At 36.2% G+C, this 18,601-nt stretch overlaps 1 protein-coding gene across 1 annotated transcript in view; it reads left to right on the top strand.

Annotated features, from left to right (window-relative positions):
- Window positions 1–7,657: 7,657 nt before the first annotated feature.
- Window positions 7,658–18,601, top strand: part of LOC150105484 (uncharacterized) — a 150,630-nt gene continuing 139,686 nt past the window's right edge. The window contains exon 1 of the mRNA XM_090393968.1: window positions 7,658–7,788. Coding sequence (XP_090250094.1) covers window positions 7,658–7,788 — 131 coding nt within the window. The remainder of the gene's footprint in view (window positions 7,789–18,601) is intronic.

Genomic DNA, 18,601 nt, shown 5'->3' with positions numbered 1-18,601 from the left:
TGTGTGTGTGTATATATATATATATATATATATATATATATTTTTTTTTTTTTTTTTTCTTTTCTTTTTTGATATACAGATAAAAATGTAGTTCCTTCTTTGCTTTTGGGCACCAATGTACCTAAGGAATATATACACACATAAAATAAATCAAATAAAATTTAAAACTGATATTCCTATAATTCCTTTCCTGGTATCCCCCATTTGCTCCTATAGCGCTACATCGTCGCCAAAGAGAAACCGTTTTAGATTCCATTCTAGTCGCTGAGCAGAGAAACATTTTCTAAGCCTTTCTTCTGCTGGTTCCGGAGTTAGTGGATGTTTGGCATTGGCTAGTGGTAAACTTTCTAGGACAGCTGAATTTTTAACCTTGTATCTCAAAAAAATCGACTATAGAATTCGTACTATTACAGTTATATGACTGTTAGGATTACTGTCAGGAGATGGCAGCATTTATCTAGCACATTCTTCTCTCTTGAAAGCCTTGATTCATTCATGGCATGAGCTTACTATCAACAATGGCTGGCAGCTGACTCTGTCACTAGCCTCAAAATGTTCCTAAATGGGTTCTAAATGAGTTCTGTCTATTCGTTTTTGAACATAAAAGACATTAGGGATTTATTATTTTTTTATTCATATATATTTGCATAACGGTACGCATTTTGAATATCGCATCGAATAATGTGATATATATTAATATTCAAAATTAGTGGATATCAATTGGAAAACTTTTATTTCATTCAATATTATATCTATTCAAGCTCTTTAAATTATGTACTACTAGACGTTTGAACAAAAAATGGCTGTTTTTTATTGGAAATTATTCGCAGATTCAAAGGATCAAAGAACTGTTAAATTAGTTAAACTGTTAAACTTTACATTCATTACAGAAATGTAATGGATGTAAAAATAAAATTTTAACTTAAAAGATAAAATTAATTACAAATCGTAAAGTTAGAAAACAATTTATTGTCACGTTCACAGTGCAGAATTCATGATATGCATCTTTTGGTTGTTAAAGCTACAGCTTAGAGTCTCATATCATCACAAGACTCTCCAAAAGCGATTAAACCTAAAATTTCTTCAGCAGAAGGGAAGCTTCTTAAAGGTTATAACCTTAAGGCTACAGTAACCTTAAATCTGTCCCTGCCTATGACGTTCACATTTTTATATATGGACTTCTTCAACAAAACTTGAGTTTGTGACGATTTTTGGCGGAAGCAGAGGTTTCATTCCTCCAGAATGGTACTAGCAACACAGCAGTCAGCATATAAAAATATACATTTGAACGTGGGTAGAGCGGAGTGAGACTTCACGACCACTGACTACCTGTATAATAATAATGATTTAATAACAGTTACACAGATATTATGAAAATTTTTGATAAGTGTAGAATCGATATCACTTTACCGTTAAACTGCAGTCATGAATTCATGTGGCAATGATCTTACTTATTAATAAAAAAATAAACATTATCCATCCCTTAGGAATTTACAGAATGATAGCAAAATGACTAGAAACTGCAGAAGATGAAATACTTCAATTTATGATCTGCTGATATAATCCAAATTGGGAGAGTGTGGTCATTAAATGCATAGTCTTTGATAATGTCAAATTGTTCGACTAGATTACCAAGAAGATCAATACATGATAACGTACATTAAATCAGAAACCTCACCCAAAGCATATGGTCAGTACTAATCAATCTCCACCAGGACCCAGCCGTTGACAAAGTGGAGCATGAAACCTTTTCGAAGTATTGAGAACATGGGGATACGGGTCTCATTACACGAATAGTCCGACTATTGTTGGATTAGATTACAAAGATCAACACATGATAACGTACATTAAATTAGAAACCTCATCCACAGCATATGGTCAATACTAATCAATCAACCTACATATAAGACTTGTATCTGAATATCAGCTTAACAGCATACGCTGATGACGTCACAACCATTATACGCAACGAAAAGGAAACCAAAGAAATCCACACTGCGCATAATTATAGCAAAATTACAAAATTGAACTCGAAAAAGAATCACTGGTCTGTGGGTAGGCAAACGAAAACAGAAGTGACTCATCTATTGAATGTAACTTTAAGTAAAGGACAAAAGTCCAGCAACTTGAAATCTACAACACATTCAAGAGGCTAGAGTTTACTGTCCTTAAACATATCCACTTCTTTCAGAATTGTTTTTCTCCTCCAGACACTTCAGAAAATTCAGTCCTGCGAAACAGCTTCCGTACATGTCCTGAAAAAATCTACCAGAGAATTTACTCAGTCCACAGTCCTTCGCCTGCATGTTTGGAAGGTAAAGGGAGAAACTATATTCTTTCTACAAAGATGTAGAGATGTAGTTAATAGTCATGAACTTCACTCTGGTAAAGTAAGAAGCATATCATGTAATGTCTAGATCATCTCAAACTGTCATAAGAATCTGACATTTCACCTCAGTAGCCTGAATTACTACCGAATACTAAACTACCCCACATTTTCAGTTTGTATCACTCCAACAAAGCTCTACGTGTTTCGATTTAGAGTACTCTGCAACACTCCAAGTACCATGACACACACACAATCTGACTTCCGTAAACAAAGGGATAATCCCAAATGTCATCGACACACTGTCTAGTTTCTGTCACCACACAAATAGGCACATGAACATTAGTGGCATCTACTCCATGTGAACCAGAAAACACACACACACACACACACACATATATATCCTATGTGCGTGTATTCCTGAGCTTCTACTCGGTTGTTATGGTACATTTTAAAAATAGATATTTAATGACTTTAAACCGAGATAAAATATTAAGTTTTAATGAGAATGATACAACTAGTTTCAGCCTTTTACAGCCTTCATCAGGTATCCACTAAAGGTAGAACACAATAATAAAAATTGAAGTTACAAAAACTGAGAATTATGGGCAAAAATGCAATACATAATTGACATAAAAAACGTTGTATTTTTCAAGTTGTTCTATCCAACGCGCCATTGTCTGTTGCGTGCGTGCTTGTAAGTTCTCGAGAACGCCAGTATTGAACAACTGCAGTATGGCTATCAGGGATGTTGTAACTTGAATTGCTGTTTAAATGTTAAGGATTGAGGAGGATTTCCCTGGATTCCACGATTTTCCTTTCAAACTCATCACTGCAGCGAAAAATGTTTCGGAATTATCCCAGCAAACTGAGTGACTTTGTAGATCATCATGAGGATTGAGAAAAGAACATGACTGGCTAGCGCCGATGCAGGTGATCTTTTATAGGAGATGTCTCTCTTATGATCTTGCATACGTTGTTCAGTAGATTTGTTAGTCTGTCCAAAGTAAGGAATATTACAATCGCACCATAATTTGTATACACCTGGATATTTTAGGTTGTGATGAATAGGTTTCGGATGGCTTGTAAGAGAATGGATTTTAGGTAGTGTAGTGAAAAACGTCCTGATTTGTATTTTTTAAGAACATTAGCCAATTTATTGGAGACTGAACTAATGCATCGGATGGAGATGTTACCTTTAAAATTAGTAGTTTCCATAGTACACTGTCTAAGAGGATTCAGAAGAAATTTTTTAATTGTTTTTTTTCTTTTTTTTTTTCAGAATATTCATTTTGTTGAAAGATCAGAGAAGGTGATTAATTTCTTTTTGGAGCTCATCTGTTTCATTTAAAAGAGAGCGTGCTCTGTGTCCTAAGGTAGAGATAGTTCCGAGCTTTTGTGGTGGAAAGTGATGAGATTGAGGGTGCAGATATCTATTAGCATGAGTGCGTTTTCTGTATATAGAGATTTTAAATCGATCAGAGCATCGTGTAAGAATTACATCCAGGAACGGAAAGCAGTTATTTCGTTCTAGTTCGGCAGCGAATTTTATATTAGAATGCTGGTTGTTAAGATGATGAAGAAAATCCATGAGAGATGTATGCCCGTGACTCCATATAATGAAAATGTCGTCAACATAATGTCTCCAAAGTTTCAGCTTAAGTGAGAAGGACAATATGGCTTTCGTTTCAAAATCTTCAAGGGAAAATGTTTGCTAGAACCGGGGATAAAGGGTTGCTGCTAGGCCTTGGTTCTGTTTGTAAATGGATTCCCTATATCTGAAGTAGTCAGATTGAATACAATGCTTTAATAAAGCAAATATCTTTTTTGACAATTTGTTCTTTAGTAATGTTAATTCCTCCTAAGCAGGGACGTTAGTAAATAATGAAATAATGTCAAAACTTGCTATGATATGATATGATATGATTTTCGCTGATGGAAATATTTTTGATATGAGAAACGAAATCTGTGGTGTTTTTGATGAACGATGAAGATTTATTGGAGAAACACTTGAGGTATTCCGCAAGATGTTTAGAAAGCTTATAAGCACCACCATTAATACCTTCCACAATTGGACGAAGACGAGTGTTTTCCTTGTGGATCTTCGGAATTCCATAAATGCGTGGTATAAGAGGGTTTGAGAACGTAAAGAAAGGCAAATATCGTGAGGAAGTTCACTTGTAGTCTTGAACAGATTGTTTTTGCGGTTTTGTAGTTCTTTTGTTGGATCATCCTGAAGAATTGAATACGTAATGTTGTCTTAAAGCAACTGAAGCATTTTATTGTGGTAATCATCTTTACTGTGATAACACCCCTCTTCGCCCAATTGTGGAAGGAATTAATGGTGGTGCTTATAAGCTTTCTAAACGCCTTGCGGAATACCTCAAGTGTTTCTCCAATAAATCTTCATCGTTCATCAAAAACACCACAGATTTCGTTTCTCATTTCAAAAATATTTCCATCAGCGAAAATGATATCATAGCAAGTTTTGACATTATTTCATTATTTACTAATGTCCCTACTGAGTAGGTATTAACATTACTAAAGAACACATTGTCAAAAAAGATATCTGCTTTATTAAAGCATTGTATTCAATCTGGCTACTTCAGATATAGGGAATCCATTTACAAACAGAACCAAGGGCCTAGCAAAGCAAATATTTTCCTATTGAAGATTTTGAAACAAAAGCCATATCGTCCTTCTCACTTAAGCTGAAACTTTGGAGACGTTAATTTGACGACATTTTCATTATATGGGGTCACGAGCATACACCTCTCATGGATTTTCTTCATCATCTTAACAACTAGTATTCTAATATAAAATTCACCGAACTAGAACGAAATAACTGCCTTCCGTTCCTGGATGTAATTCTTACACGATGCTCTGATAGATTTAAAATCTCTATATACAGAAAACGCACTCATGCTAATAGATATCTGCACTGTCAATCTCAACACTTTCCACCACAAAAGCTCGGAACTATCTCTACCTTAGGATACAGAGCACGCTCTCTTTTAAATGAACCAGATGAGCTCCAAAAAGAAATTAATCACATCACCTTCTCTGATCTTTAAACAAAATGGATATTCTGAAAAAAACGATTAAGAAATTTCTTCTGAATCCTCTTAGGCACTGTACTACGGAAACTACTAATTTTAAAGGTAATATCTCCATCCGATACATTCGTTCAGTCTCCAATAAATTGGCTAAAGTCCTTTAAAAAATACAACATCAGGACGTTTTTCACTAAAATCCGTTCTCTTAAAATCCGTTCTCTTACATGCCATCCGAAACCTATTCATCACAACCTAAAATATCCAGGTGTATACAAATTATGGTGCGATTGTAATATTCCTTACTTTGGACAGACTAACAAATCTATTGAACTAGGTATAGAAGAACATAAGCGAGACATCTCCTATAAAAGATCACCTGCATCGGTGCTAGCCAGTCATGTTCTTTTCTCAAACAATCCTCATGATTATCTACAAAGTCACTCAGTTTGCTGGGATAATTCCGAAAACATTTTTCGCTGCAGTGATGAGTTTGAAAGGAAAATCGTTGAATCCAGGGAAATTCTCCTTAATCCTGAACATTTGAACAGCAATTAAGTTACAACATCCCTGATAGCCATACTGCAGTTGTTCAATACTGGCGTTCTCGAGAACTTACAAGCACGCACGCAACAGACAATGGCGCGTTGGATAGAACAACTTGAAAAATACAACGTTTTTTATGTCAATTTGGACTATTGTGCACAGATCTGGTCGCCAGGATTTCTTGGTGAGGCGGAAGTGGTAGAGAGGATTCAGAGGCGGGTTACAAAGATTGTTGCAGGTCTGTGGGATGTTCCCTATGAGGATAGATTGATGATCTGTGGGCTCCAAAAACTAGCTGATAGACGTAGGAGAGGAGATATGATAGAGGTATTTAAATTGTTAAAGGGATTTTACAGGATTGATACTGATGATATTCTTAAGACCAATACAGGATGTGAGAGAACGAGGGGCCATCCCTGGAGATTGTGTAAGAGTGTGGTTAACAAGGGTGTTAGGACTAGATTTTTTACTTGGAGGGTTGTGAATGGGTGGAATGCTTTGCCAGAACTGGTTGTGAATGCTTTAACTGTGAATGAATTTAAGAAGAGGTATGACAGGTATTGTGTAAATAATGGTTAGTGTGTCAATGTCGGGTCTCCCGCGATGAGTCTTTTGACTCCATGGAGACACCGTTAAAATAATAATAATAATAATAATAATAATAATAATAATTATGTATTGCATTTTTGCCTGTAATTCTCAGTTTTTGTAACTTCAATTTTTATTGTGTTCTACCTTTAGTGGATACCTGATGAAGGCTGTAAAAACCTGAAACTAGTTGTATCATTCTCATTAAAACTTAATATTTTATTTCGGTTTAAAGTCATTAAAATATCTATTAAAAAATATATACGTGTGTGTGTGTGTGTATTATATGACGGGAGTCTGGAAAGTTCTGGTAAACACCTAGAAAAAGTTTTTTCATATAATTTTTTTTTTTTATAAAAATGCATTTTCAAAAACGTATTTTCAGAAATTATTTTTTCTTTTAGGATATATATATATATATATAAGAAGACATAAAATTACTTAATTTTTGTTCTAGGTGTTTATCAGTACTTTCCGCACCTCCCTCGTGCGTGTGTGTGTGTGTGTATATATATATATATATATATATACATGTCCGTGCGGTTAGCCTAGTGGCTGTGAACGTCTGAGGAAGGAGTGTCCCAGGTTCGATTCCTGTCGGAGACGTGAGGAACTTGAGGATCTACCTCAGGCATAGCCAAGTTAGCCGGTCTTGGGCGCAGGCAGCAAGTTTTTTTCCCGCCAGTTTATCTGGCGTTTTTCATCTCGCAAGCAGGCAAATCGGCCCCGTGAACATACGCTTCTATAGCCAAAAATTTAACCCCCCCCCACCCCAAGCGGCAGACTAGGCGACAGGTCGATTGGGAGTGGTACCAACAAGAAGTCGCATCTAAGTAACACGCGGACCCTGCATAGGAAGCGGGAATAATGTGTAGTGAAAGAAGAAGAATATATTAAAATATAATTTTGTAAAATGATATGTTTTATATGAAATAAATGTGTAAAATGAAATAAATAAATAAATATGAAGTGAATAATTTAAAAAACGAATTTTTTTATAAAATGTTTTTAAATTAGTGTCGCTATTTTTTATTTTGTTTTGGTTTCCTCTTCTAGCGTCGTCTGCTAACACGTGTCGCAGAGTTTTGTTGTTAGTCGTTCGTTATTTTCTATAAATAATATTTGTTTATAAACTATTATCACAATGAATACTACAACAGATATATCTCGAGGTGTTATTACAAGTGGTACAGCACCAGTAAAATCATTGGAAAGTAATGAAAATTCGATATTTCAATTTTCTAAGTCAGATTGCCCTTCACGGAGTTCATCCAGGTTATTATTGTTTCAGTATTCGCTAGTCATTATATGATTGAATATTTATTACATGAAATTTTGTAATTATGTAGTTTACTTTTAGCAACTGCAAAAAGTTCTTGTTTAAGTTCTTGCCTCTTTTCATTTCAAAATTAGACCAAACAGTCAAAAGTGATTTTACTGTGTATGAGACATAAAGAGAACTAGTATAAACACATTCCATATGGTTTTATTTAAGAATCCAATTTTATCGTGGAATCTGCCCTTTAACCGAGTAAATAGCATATCTACGCCTCCAGCCATTAGGTTGAATTCCCTATGGATATTGCTGTTTGTGAATGTGCTCAAGTTGTCGATGAATCTTACCCAGAGGCCTGAGTGACTCAAAAAAAAAAAAAAAAAAATGATCAATGTTTGGTCTCTCTCTCTCTCTAAATTAGGGAAATTGGATCATCTGCATTGATTATCTGATGTATTATTGTCTTAGTGTGTATTTTTCAGAATAATGTATTAGGGGAGGGGTATTTTGAGTAGCAGTGCATCTCCTTATGGAGTCCCAAACGTGTCTATGGAGTTGAGATCTGGAGAGCATAATGGCTACTCGATTTGATTAATATTCTCGGTCTCCAGAAGTATCTCCACTGCACGTGTATGGTGTGATGTGGAATTGTCATTCATAAAAACGAATTCTTCAACTATAGCACCACAGAACAATTGAACATGACATTGAAGAACCACATTGCAATATCATTCACTAGTCATAGTCCCCTTTTTTCCTGCACTTGTTCGGTGTTTCCATTAAGCATAATGCCTGCTTACACCATGACTACAGCATTACTGTATCTGTCACCTTCAAGAACATTCTTGCGATGGTAAGCAGTACCACTTTCACATCAGATCGAGTGTCTAGAATCGGAGGAAAGACAAAAACAACTCATCTCTAAAGAGTACATTTGACTATTAGTGTCTTGTCCAATTTTTCTTGATACAACACCACTGAAAATGTGCCCTACAATGAACTGAGGATTAAGGGATACAGACTACAGGCCTTTGGGCATATTGGCCTACTTGTCGTAGACATCTTGTCAAAGTTAGTGAAACTTGGCTGTCAGCAGAAGATGTGGTCACTGGAATTGAATGTGATGGGTACAGTATTTTCAGGGAGGATAGAGAAGATAGAACAGGAGGAGGAGTACTGTTGATGATAGCTGATGTGTTACAGCCAAAGAAAGTAGTATATCATGATGATAGACATGTGAATGAGAGTTCATTTGAGGCAGTCTGGTGCGAAATAGTGACCAATGCAACCAAATATACAGTTGGATGCTGCTATAGGCCAGGGAGTACAGGGGGAGATATTGAATTCATGCATCAGCAACTTAGTGCAATGAGTGAAGGCTTAGTGATTATTATGGGGGATTTTAATTATGGTGATATCAATTGGAAGGAGGAAATATCACGTAGCAAAAAGGAAATGGAGTTCATACATCTGCTACGAGATAATTACTTGAAACAGCACGTAACTGAAGGGACACGTGGTGTGAGAGTGTTGGACCTGGTTATTGGTTCAGGGGTTATATGCATAAGTAAGGTGACCTCGTTACCTCTGGATTTGTGGATTTTTCTATTAAGAAGGGGTATGTACGAAACTACAGGTTAGGCAATTATAACAAGCTTCAGAGTGAGCTTGCAGCCATCCCATGGCAGAACATATTGCAAGGGAAAGATGTTAGCAGTGCTTGGGATAAAATCAGCGAGTATCTGAGGAAAGCAATATCAGATTGTGTCCCCATGGTCAGGAGGTCAAACAAGGCAGGCATTAGATGGATGAGCAGTAGTATCAAGCTTGAACTACAAAAAAAGAAAATGTTATGGAGAATTTACAAGGAGAAGGGCGATCAGGACACCCATGAGCAGTACAAGGCTCAAGCTAGGAAGGTTACCAGCATAGTAAGAAAAGCTAAATCAGATTATGAGAAGACCTTAGCCAAAGAGATCAAGGGTAATCCCAAAGAGTTCTTCCGCTATGTGGCAAGTAAGAGGAAGAATGACTTCGGAAGGATAACCTTAGTGGGTGCTGATGGTATTGAGGTGACAAAATCAGATGTAATAGTCGAGTTACTGAGTGATCACTTCTCAAAAGTCTATCACCCAAGTGAGGATATCTCTATACCTATAGCAATACCTAATGTGAGAATTGAAGCTAAAGAATCAGAGGTATTAAATATATTGCGAAACTTAAATGCAAACACTGCGGTAGGCTTAGATGGAATATCAGCTCGGGTGTTGCGTGCATGTGCAAATGAATTGTCAACCCCTCTTACCTGGATATTTAATTTAAGTTTGAACTTTGGTATGGTCCCTAGGGAGTGGAAGTTAGGCAAAGTGGTTCCTTTGCATAAGGGTGGCTCTAAAACTGCAGTATTGAATTACAGACCAATCACCATCTCAGGAGTAGTGGTAAAAGTATTGGAAAAGTTGGTTAAAGACAAAATTCAAGAATGGGTGGATCAGGATATGATACTCTATAGAGGCCAACATGGTTTTGTTAAAGGTAGATCCTGCCTTAGCAATCTATTAACTATCCATAATAGAATAACATCAGAGTTGGACAAAGGAACTGGCTACACAGTGGTACTTCTGGATTTTGCTAAGGCTTTTGACAGGATACCCCATAGAACACTGTTACGCACATTGGAGCAGATGGGAATGGATATTAAATTGGTGATATGGATAGGAGAATGGCTCAGGGAGAGATACCATAAGGTGGTGTATGGAGGAGCCGAGTCCAGAATGAGGCAGGTGACCAGTGGTGTGCCTCAGGGCTCTGTGCTTGGGCCAATGTTGTTTAATTTGTATATAAATGATATAGGAAACAGCTTAAAGGGAGATATTCAGTTGTTTGCTGATGATGCAAAGTTGTGTAGTGCAATAAAAAATCAAGCTAATGTTGAAAGTTTGCAGGAGGATTTAAATAAGCTGGTAAAATGGGCAAAAGAAAATGGATGTCAGTTCAATGTGGAAAAGTGTAAAGTCTTGCATTTTGGGATTAAAAGATTACCAGCTGTGTACTACATAGATGGAAAGGTACTCCAAGAGATTGATGAGGCTAGGGACTTAGGGGTATTGGTAGATAAGGAGATGAAGTTCAGAGGACACATTGCTAAGGTGTCCAAGATTGCACATAGGATTACTTGGTTGTTGAGGAACACACTGACAACCAGAGATAAAGAGGTTATTATTCCCCTTTATAAAGCATTGATACTTCCACATTTGGATTACTGTGCTCAGGTCTGGTCACCTGGATTCCTTGGAGATGAGGAGGCTGTGGAGAGGGTTCAGAGAAGAGTGACCAAGTTGGTGAGTGATATAAAAAATGCTCCCTACATTGATAGATTGAGAGCTTGTGGATTGCAGAGATTGGTTGATAGGCGAAGAAGAGGGGATATGATAGAAACATTCAAATTACTAAAAGGTTTTTATAGGATTGATGCAGGGGAAATGTTTCAGCTGTGTGATAGTGATGGAAGAACAAGAGGTCATCTCTGGAAATTAAAGAAGAGTGTGGTTAACAAAGGTGTCAGAACAAGGTTTTTTGCCTGGAGGGTGGTGAATGAGTGGAATTCATTGCCTGACTTTGTTGTGAGCTCTTCATCTGTAAATGAATTCAAGAAGAGATATGACAGATATTGTTTTGCTAGCTTGGGTCTCCCGCGATGAGTCTACTGACTCCATGGAGATACCCGTAATAATAATAATAATAAAAAAGTTTGAATGGAACCAACTTTCAGGTGACTTACTGTGGTGTTGATTACGTTTTGCTGCTATAACCAAAAATCTGTCTTCATGCTCCATGGTAAAATGAGGGTGACCTCTTAACAACTGTCTGGAACATGTTGCATTGGTTTTAAATGCTGCTGAGAGCCTGGATACAATGCTATGTGAGATTCCAAACTCTCTGTCAAAATCAGTAATTCTGTTGCCTTCTTCAAGCTTTCCAGTAATTCTTCCCCATGTGAAATCATTCCTTCAAACACAATTTGCTTAGCATGGCCTTTTTTGCTTTTTATCCTGTTGAGTGGTACCCATGTGATCGCTTTGTGCACAATTCGAAAATTTGAATGCATACCTGCTTTCTACTCAAAATTCAGTTATACAAATTGCCAGAAACTGATTTGTCTGAATTTGCTGTTGTAATCTTCAGAAGTAGTGTTCATCCTTAGGTTTTGGACAGTAGCATATAATATTAGTATTAATGCATTATATTAGTATACATATCATTGGATCATATAAATATATGCTTTCAGAAACATAATTCACTAGCAGAAGCATTAATCTTTTGACCGGAAGTAATATGCCTGTATGTGGGATTTTCATCCTGCATAGGCAAATCGGCGAAGAGAACCCATAATTTACAGACGGAATATACTGTTGGTAGTTATAGTAAGTGGTAGATAGCATTGTGGTAGTAGTTGGAAGATTAAGTAGGGATGATGGTGTGTTATGTATTGTTATCTAGAGTGTCGTCCTGTGATGAGCACTTGGAGGTGTCATGTAATAATAATAATAATAATATGTTGATAGGTTATGTATTCATTGGGTAAGTGGGTGTGCACGTATGCATGCAGTATTTTACTCAATGATACTGCAGATCATTGAGTAAAAATACAAATTTCAGATTACAGTTATCCACACTGTTTCGGGTTAATGCTATAACATTTTCCAAACATTTTATATTCTTATTATTTATTACTAATCCCCCAGAGTCAGATGTTTGCTTGGCTTGCAACACAATCTGTCATAGTGAACTTAACTCATTTACACCTATAGTTAAATGAGTTTTCTGACAATGCATTCCACTCATCCACCACTATCTATTTAAATAAAAATAAATAATAAAAAAACAACAACACCCTTCTTGCTGTCTTATTCAGTACTTTTTTTTTGTGGTGCTACTTTTATCCCCTTGTCCCTTTTTATTATATATTTTATTATATTTTTAGTAAATACCTCTAAACAGCTTAGTCACTCATTCATATCACTACTTCATCGTCATCAACTGACAGTTGTGCTGAAATCAGTTTCATCACCTGTCTCCCTATCCTCACCAAGGTTTCATCATGTCCTCTGTATCCTGTGACTAGATGTGAGCACAGTGGTCCTTATGTGATTTGAGCAGAGCTTTACACATTTGAACTACAACCACTCTTTTGCAATATATCCCTTGAATTATTTCAAATTTGTATTCACCATCATTACAAGAATTTGTGGCTCCTTTACCTTCACCATAGAGTTCCACTGAGTATATAGCCTCCTATCTGTGTATCCTAAAATTCCAAACCTCTTACACTTAGTGATGTTGAACCTACATTTTTTTTCCCCTACCTTTCCAGCTTATTCATATTTTTCTGAAGGGCACTGCACTTAATAAACCTCCCTAACTTCGTTTCACCACAAACAACTGAATCTCTGCTTACATTCCTCTGACAGTATTATTGGCATTAAGATTGAACAGTGATGGTCAACACTGAACCTGTGAGAACCCTCTTTCCCCACTTTTAATTTTTCTTTTCCTTGACATTGCATGCATTTCTGATTGCCAGTGTACTCTGTTAATCTGATATCTGATTCCTCGTGCAAACACACTGTCTTCTCAGTTGTTATAATCATTTACATTACAGTTTCACATAACAAGGCCGGCTTTCATTTGCACGGGGTGACAATTTTTTTTTTTTTTGGGGGGGGGGGGGGGATGGCAAAATTGGCATAACTATACGAAAAATAAGGGAAAGGGTGGCAAAATTCCTAGTGGCGGCCCTATCCACATATGTCTCTTCTTTAATCAAAGCATTCACATGCATCACTCACCATTTTACCAGCATAATAGGCACATTTACAGATATATTCTCAAATGCTGTTACTAGATCCAGTGCTCTTGTACTTCAAGTGTCTCATCATGCACTGCTTGGGGTTGTTATTCTTGAATAATTCTATAAAATCTCTTTTCCTTATCTTGTTTTCTCTGCCCTCTAATATATATATCTGTATAGTTGAAATCACATATAATAATTATTTATTATTATTATTATTTGTAATAATAATAATAATTTATAATTATTATTAATAATCTTAATAATAATCTTAAAAAAAATAAAATTAATAATAATAATAATCTTCAAGTGTCTCATCATGCACTGCTTGGGGTTGTTATTCTTGAATAATTCTATAAAATCTCTTTTCCTTATCTTGTTTTCTCTGCCCTCTAATATATATATCTGTATAGTTGAAATCACATATAATAATTATTTATTATTATTATTATTTGACACCTCCAGGGAGTCCAAGGACTCATTGAGGGAGGGCACGTGCACTACAGCTCTGACTACACCAACTGACCGCAACTATACCAACGCCATCTACCACCGACCACCACCAATACTAGTATTTCCACAGGCAATCACAAACATCCATGCCCACGGTGGAATTCGAACCCGCAGCCTTTTGGGTGGAGAGTGGATATGCTAACCACTCTGCCAGCCAAGAACGCCATGCTTTTATTCTTGATGTTCCTGATGTTACTATATGTTCATGATAGCCAAACACCAGCCTGATGAGTATTCTGACTTTTTTTTCATGACAAAATTATTTCTGCCATTCTCCTTTATTCATAAGATTTAGCTATCTGTGTAGTTTATTTATCTCCTTACTTGGTCTGTAATGACGTATTGGCATCTATTTGTATATTTTGTTCTGTTAACGTCTACCTCACACCAGTAATCTTGATTTATTGCATGTATTGCTTATACTACTACCACTACTACCATCACCAGTGGAGATTAAACTCTGATTGGATTTAATTCTTCTGCAATGATTAGCAGTGGTCCTCTGTCCTTTCTATTTTATCTGTCCTCCCTGAATGCACTGAGTCTATCACATTTGACTACTGGAAAGATATTCTCTGTTAATGTCAATAATTTTTGGTCTCATAACATCTACCATTGATAAGAACTCCATGCCTTTATTCTTGGTGTTCCTGATGTAACTATATGTTCATGATAGCCAAACACCAGTCTGATGAGTATTCTGATTTTTTTTTTCTTGACAAAATTATTTCTGCCATTCTGAGATTATCTCTAACATGTGGTGTCATCCTCTCTCTCTCTCTCTCTCTCTCACTTTCCTTGTCGTTGTACTTACAATGTTAACATCTTAATTTTACACACATGCCTACACTTTCATGCCACCATCCAGTGAATGTGAATAGTCTGGTTTCCCTGACTATTCACATTCACTCTTTTTCTGAAGAACAGTTTCTCCAAGCACCTAACACCAAACCCAAGCAAATGTAAACCACCATCCTGAATGGACAACTCAAAAATCATTTTGATAGCCTTTCAGGATATCTATACAGTTACTGAATCATTCACACAACTCATCTTAGCTTACCTTATCAGTACTTACTGTGTCAGCAGTTTTCTTACAATCATGTCTCTTTCTACTCCTCTTTTCATGTTGCTCAACTTTTTCTACTCTTCTTTTCATTTCTTTCAGATCATGTCTCATACTTATCTTCTTTCAAATCATTCATTTCAGCCAACATAGTCATATCGTATCCACTCATTCTATTTAATTACATATAGCATCAGTCACATCATGAATCTTTTATTCATTCTTTCAGAGATTTAGATCCATTGAATTGTTCTGGCCTCATTTCATCTTTTTCTTGGTTGTCCTTCATTTCTGTGTTCCTCCAAATAGGTGGTATTGGAGTAACTGTTTTGGATAGTCCCAAATTGCTAATTCTTTCGATATATTTGATATATCCGATCCATTTCTTTCTGTATATGTATATTTCATCTGTTACTGAGTTTATTTTTAGTTATTTGATTTTTTTTTTTTTTTCTTAGTGGGGGGGTGGAGGAGTACCAGAATGTATTAGCCTGTTGTCCTACATTGTCCTACATAGGAATTTCATTTCTTTGATTTTTTTTTAAACTTTTTCCCCCCGTACTAGAGAAGATTTTGCCAGAACTTGATAATCTCTTATTCTTTGTGTGCTTTGAACTTGGTTAGGTTTGAAAACATTGTTGATTAGAGATTATCTTTAGATTACCTGTTATCTTTAGAGAGTTTAAAATTTTTTATCATGTGAACTTTTTTTTGCATGTGATACAGCATCCAAGTATTTAAAGGCCATGAATCCTTGTTTCTGGAAAATATGCTTTTATTACTCATACATACAGTATATCCCTAATCGTGGAATTACTATATATCTATCACCATACTTTTATTTTTTGTTGTTGTTGTTGGTTTCTGCTTTCTGTGCTTTCACTTAGCAATGCTGAAATGATATCCTCATTCTTCAACGTAAAGCACCAACCTGTTGAAATCTGCTTGTTCTTCACATGTTTAAATTTCTCTCTAATCTTTCCTGCTTTTCTAGTCTCTCCATCTACACATACTTCATGAAGTGCTTGTCAAAACCTTAAAATTTCCAACATCATGCTGCACTACCCTGTTTGTTACTTCTATATTACTGTTCTCACATTTTTAAACTTCCTACACATTTGTCTCTTGCATCTTTTCTCCTTCAGACTATTTACATTTATCAGTGCATGCATGCTACATCAAATAAAGGTTTCATGTTTAATTTAAACAAGAACTCACTGCCTCTATTGTTATGCCACACACACATATACACAGATTATTAATTTGAAAAAAGCACTGTAGAAAGTTATATATTAAAACGCAAAAACTAAATAAGAAAACACAGTAAAGATATTGTAAAATACAGATATTTTGCTTGTGTATTATAAACCATCTATATTGCAGAATAAACAGTGGAAAATATAAATAGAGCAAGTTATTATTATTATTATTATGGTATCTCCATGGAGTCAGTAGACTCATCACGTTAGACCCAAACTATCAAAACAATATCTATCATTCCTCTTCTTGAATTCATTTACAGACGAAGAACTCACAACTGTGTCAGGCAATGCATTCCACTCATTATTCACCACCCTCCAGGCAAAAAAACCTCATTTTCACACCCTTGTTAACTGCACTTTTCCTTAATTTCCAGGAAATGGAAGGACCTCTTGTTCTTCCATCACTATCACACAGCTGAAACATTTCCCCTGCATCAAGTTAATAAAATTAAATGCTGAAATTAATGTTATAGCATGTAACTGTATTTTCTTTTTTATCTTTATCTTCTGATGTCCATTGTGTGATGGTGACAGGTTGCAAATGATTAGGATCCTAAGAAAAAGAAATGACACAGTTGCTAATAACAGCTTCCCAAATATTTTGACAAGATTGGGATGATGTAGAAGAACATCAGAACTCTCTTTGAAGAGGTGCTTGAATGTGTATAATTGACTGTTAACAGAGGACGAATCTATTGTTTTAGCCTAAGGCCATAAATTTGCAAATGTAACAAAATGTTTTTGTTACTTGAACTTATTACATGATATCAAAAATAGCATTTCAGATCTTTTCCAGTGAAGGCAGCAATAAATTAGTCTTTGAAGATGATGAGATTATCTGTTATCTGTTATTATCTATTACACTAACTTTTATACACACAAAACCTAACATTCCTCTCATTCACTGTCAGGGCACTTACAACTCGCTGGCCAAGTGGTTAGCATATCTGCTCTCCAACCAAAAGGCTGAAGGTTTGAATCCCGCTGTGAGAATGGATGTTTGTGATTGTCTGGGAAAATACTAGTGGTGGTGGACAGTAGATGGTATTGGTGTAGTTGGTGGATGGAGTGGTGGAGACAGAGTTGTAGAACAAGTGCCCTCCCTTGATGAGTCTATGGATTCCCTGGAGGTGTCACGTAATAATGATAATAATAATTATTATTATTATTAATTCTGACAATCAATTACACTCATTCACTGCTCTCTATGTAAAAATCTAGTCCCTTGCTAACCACACTCTTACACAACTTCCACAGATGACCCCTAGTTCTCTGACTATTTGTGATATATTGAAAAATTTCTTTTGTGTCAATCTTATAAAAAACCTTTAATCATCTGCAAGTTTCTATCATGTCCACTCTTTTTTGCCTATCAACTGAACATTGTAACCCACACACACACACACACACACCTTCAACCTATCATAATATGGACCATTCCACAGGCCTGTTACCAGCTTGGTGAGTGATCTCTAATTCTTCTCTATACTTCCTGATCTCCAAGAAACCCAAATTTGTGCACAGTAGTCAAGATGCAGCCAAATCATAGCCTTATAAAGAGGGATAATAATTTCTTATCTTTACTTGTTAGCATGCTTTTCGACATCCAAGTAATCCTTTGAACTATTTTGCCAACTTTTGCAGTATGCCCTCTGAACTTCCTCTCTCTCCACCATTATTCTGGGGTCCCTAGCCTCATTAATTTTTCTGCAATCCAGTACCATCAATATGATACACAGTGATGATGATTAGTTTCATTTCATCTGTATGGATGGTAGGGGCAGCTATGCTACCATACTAGGGAAGTGACTATGAGCAAGGTGGTTTCCCGTTGCCTTTCTTTCCGTATAATATCCTATGGCTGTATCCTGTGTGTTCACTGGTCCGGTGAACATACAGGATACAGTGAATTTTGCCTGTTTGTGGGATGAAAAACCCCAGGATAAACTGGGGAAAAAACCTTACTGTTCATGCCCAAGACTGGCTAACTTGGCTATGGCTGAGGAAGATCCTTCAGCTCCTCACGTCTCAGACGGGAATCGAACCTAGGACACTCCTTCCCCAGGCATATGGTTGCAAAGCGCAGCCACTAGGCTAACTGCATGGATATGATACACAGT

This window comes from Typopeltis vanoorti, chromosome 6 (assembly GCF_054136105.1).
Source record: "Typopeltis vanoorti isolate ZY-2024b chromosome 6, IOZ_Tvanoo_1.0, whole genome shotgun sequence".
Taxonomy (NCBI): Eukaryota; Metazoa; Arthropoda; class Arachnida; order Uropygi; family Thelyphonidae; genus Typopeltis; species Typopeltis vanoorti.
This window is presented reverse-complemented; position numbering and strand designations above follow the sequence as displayed.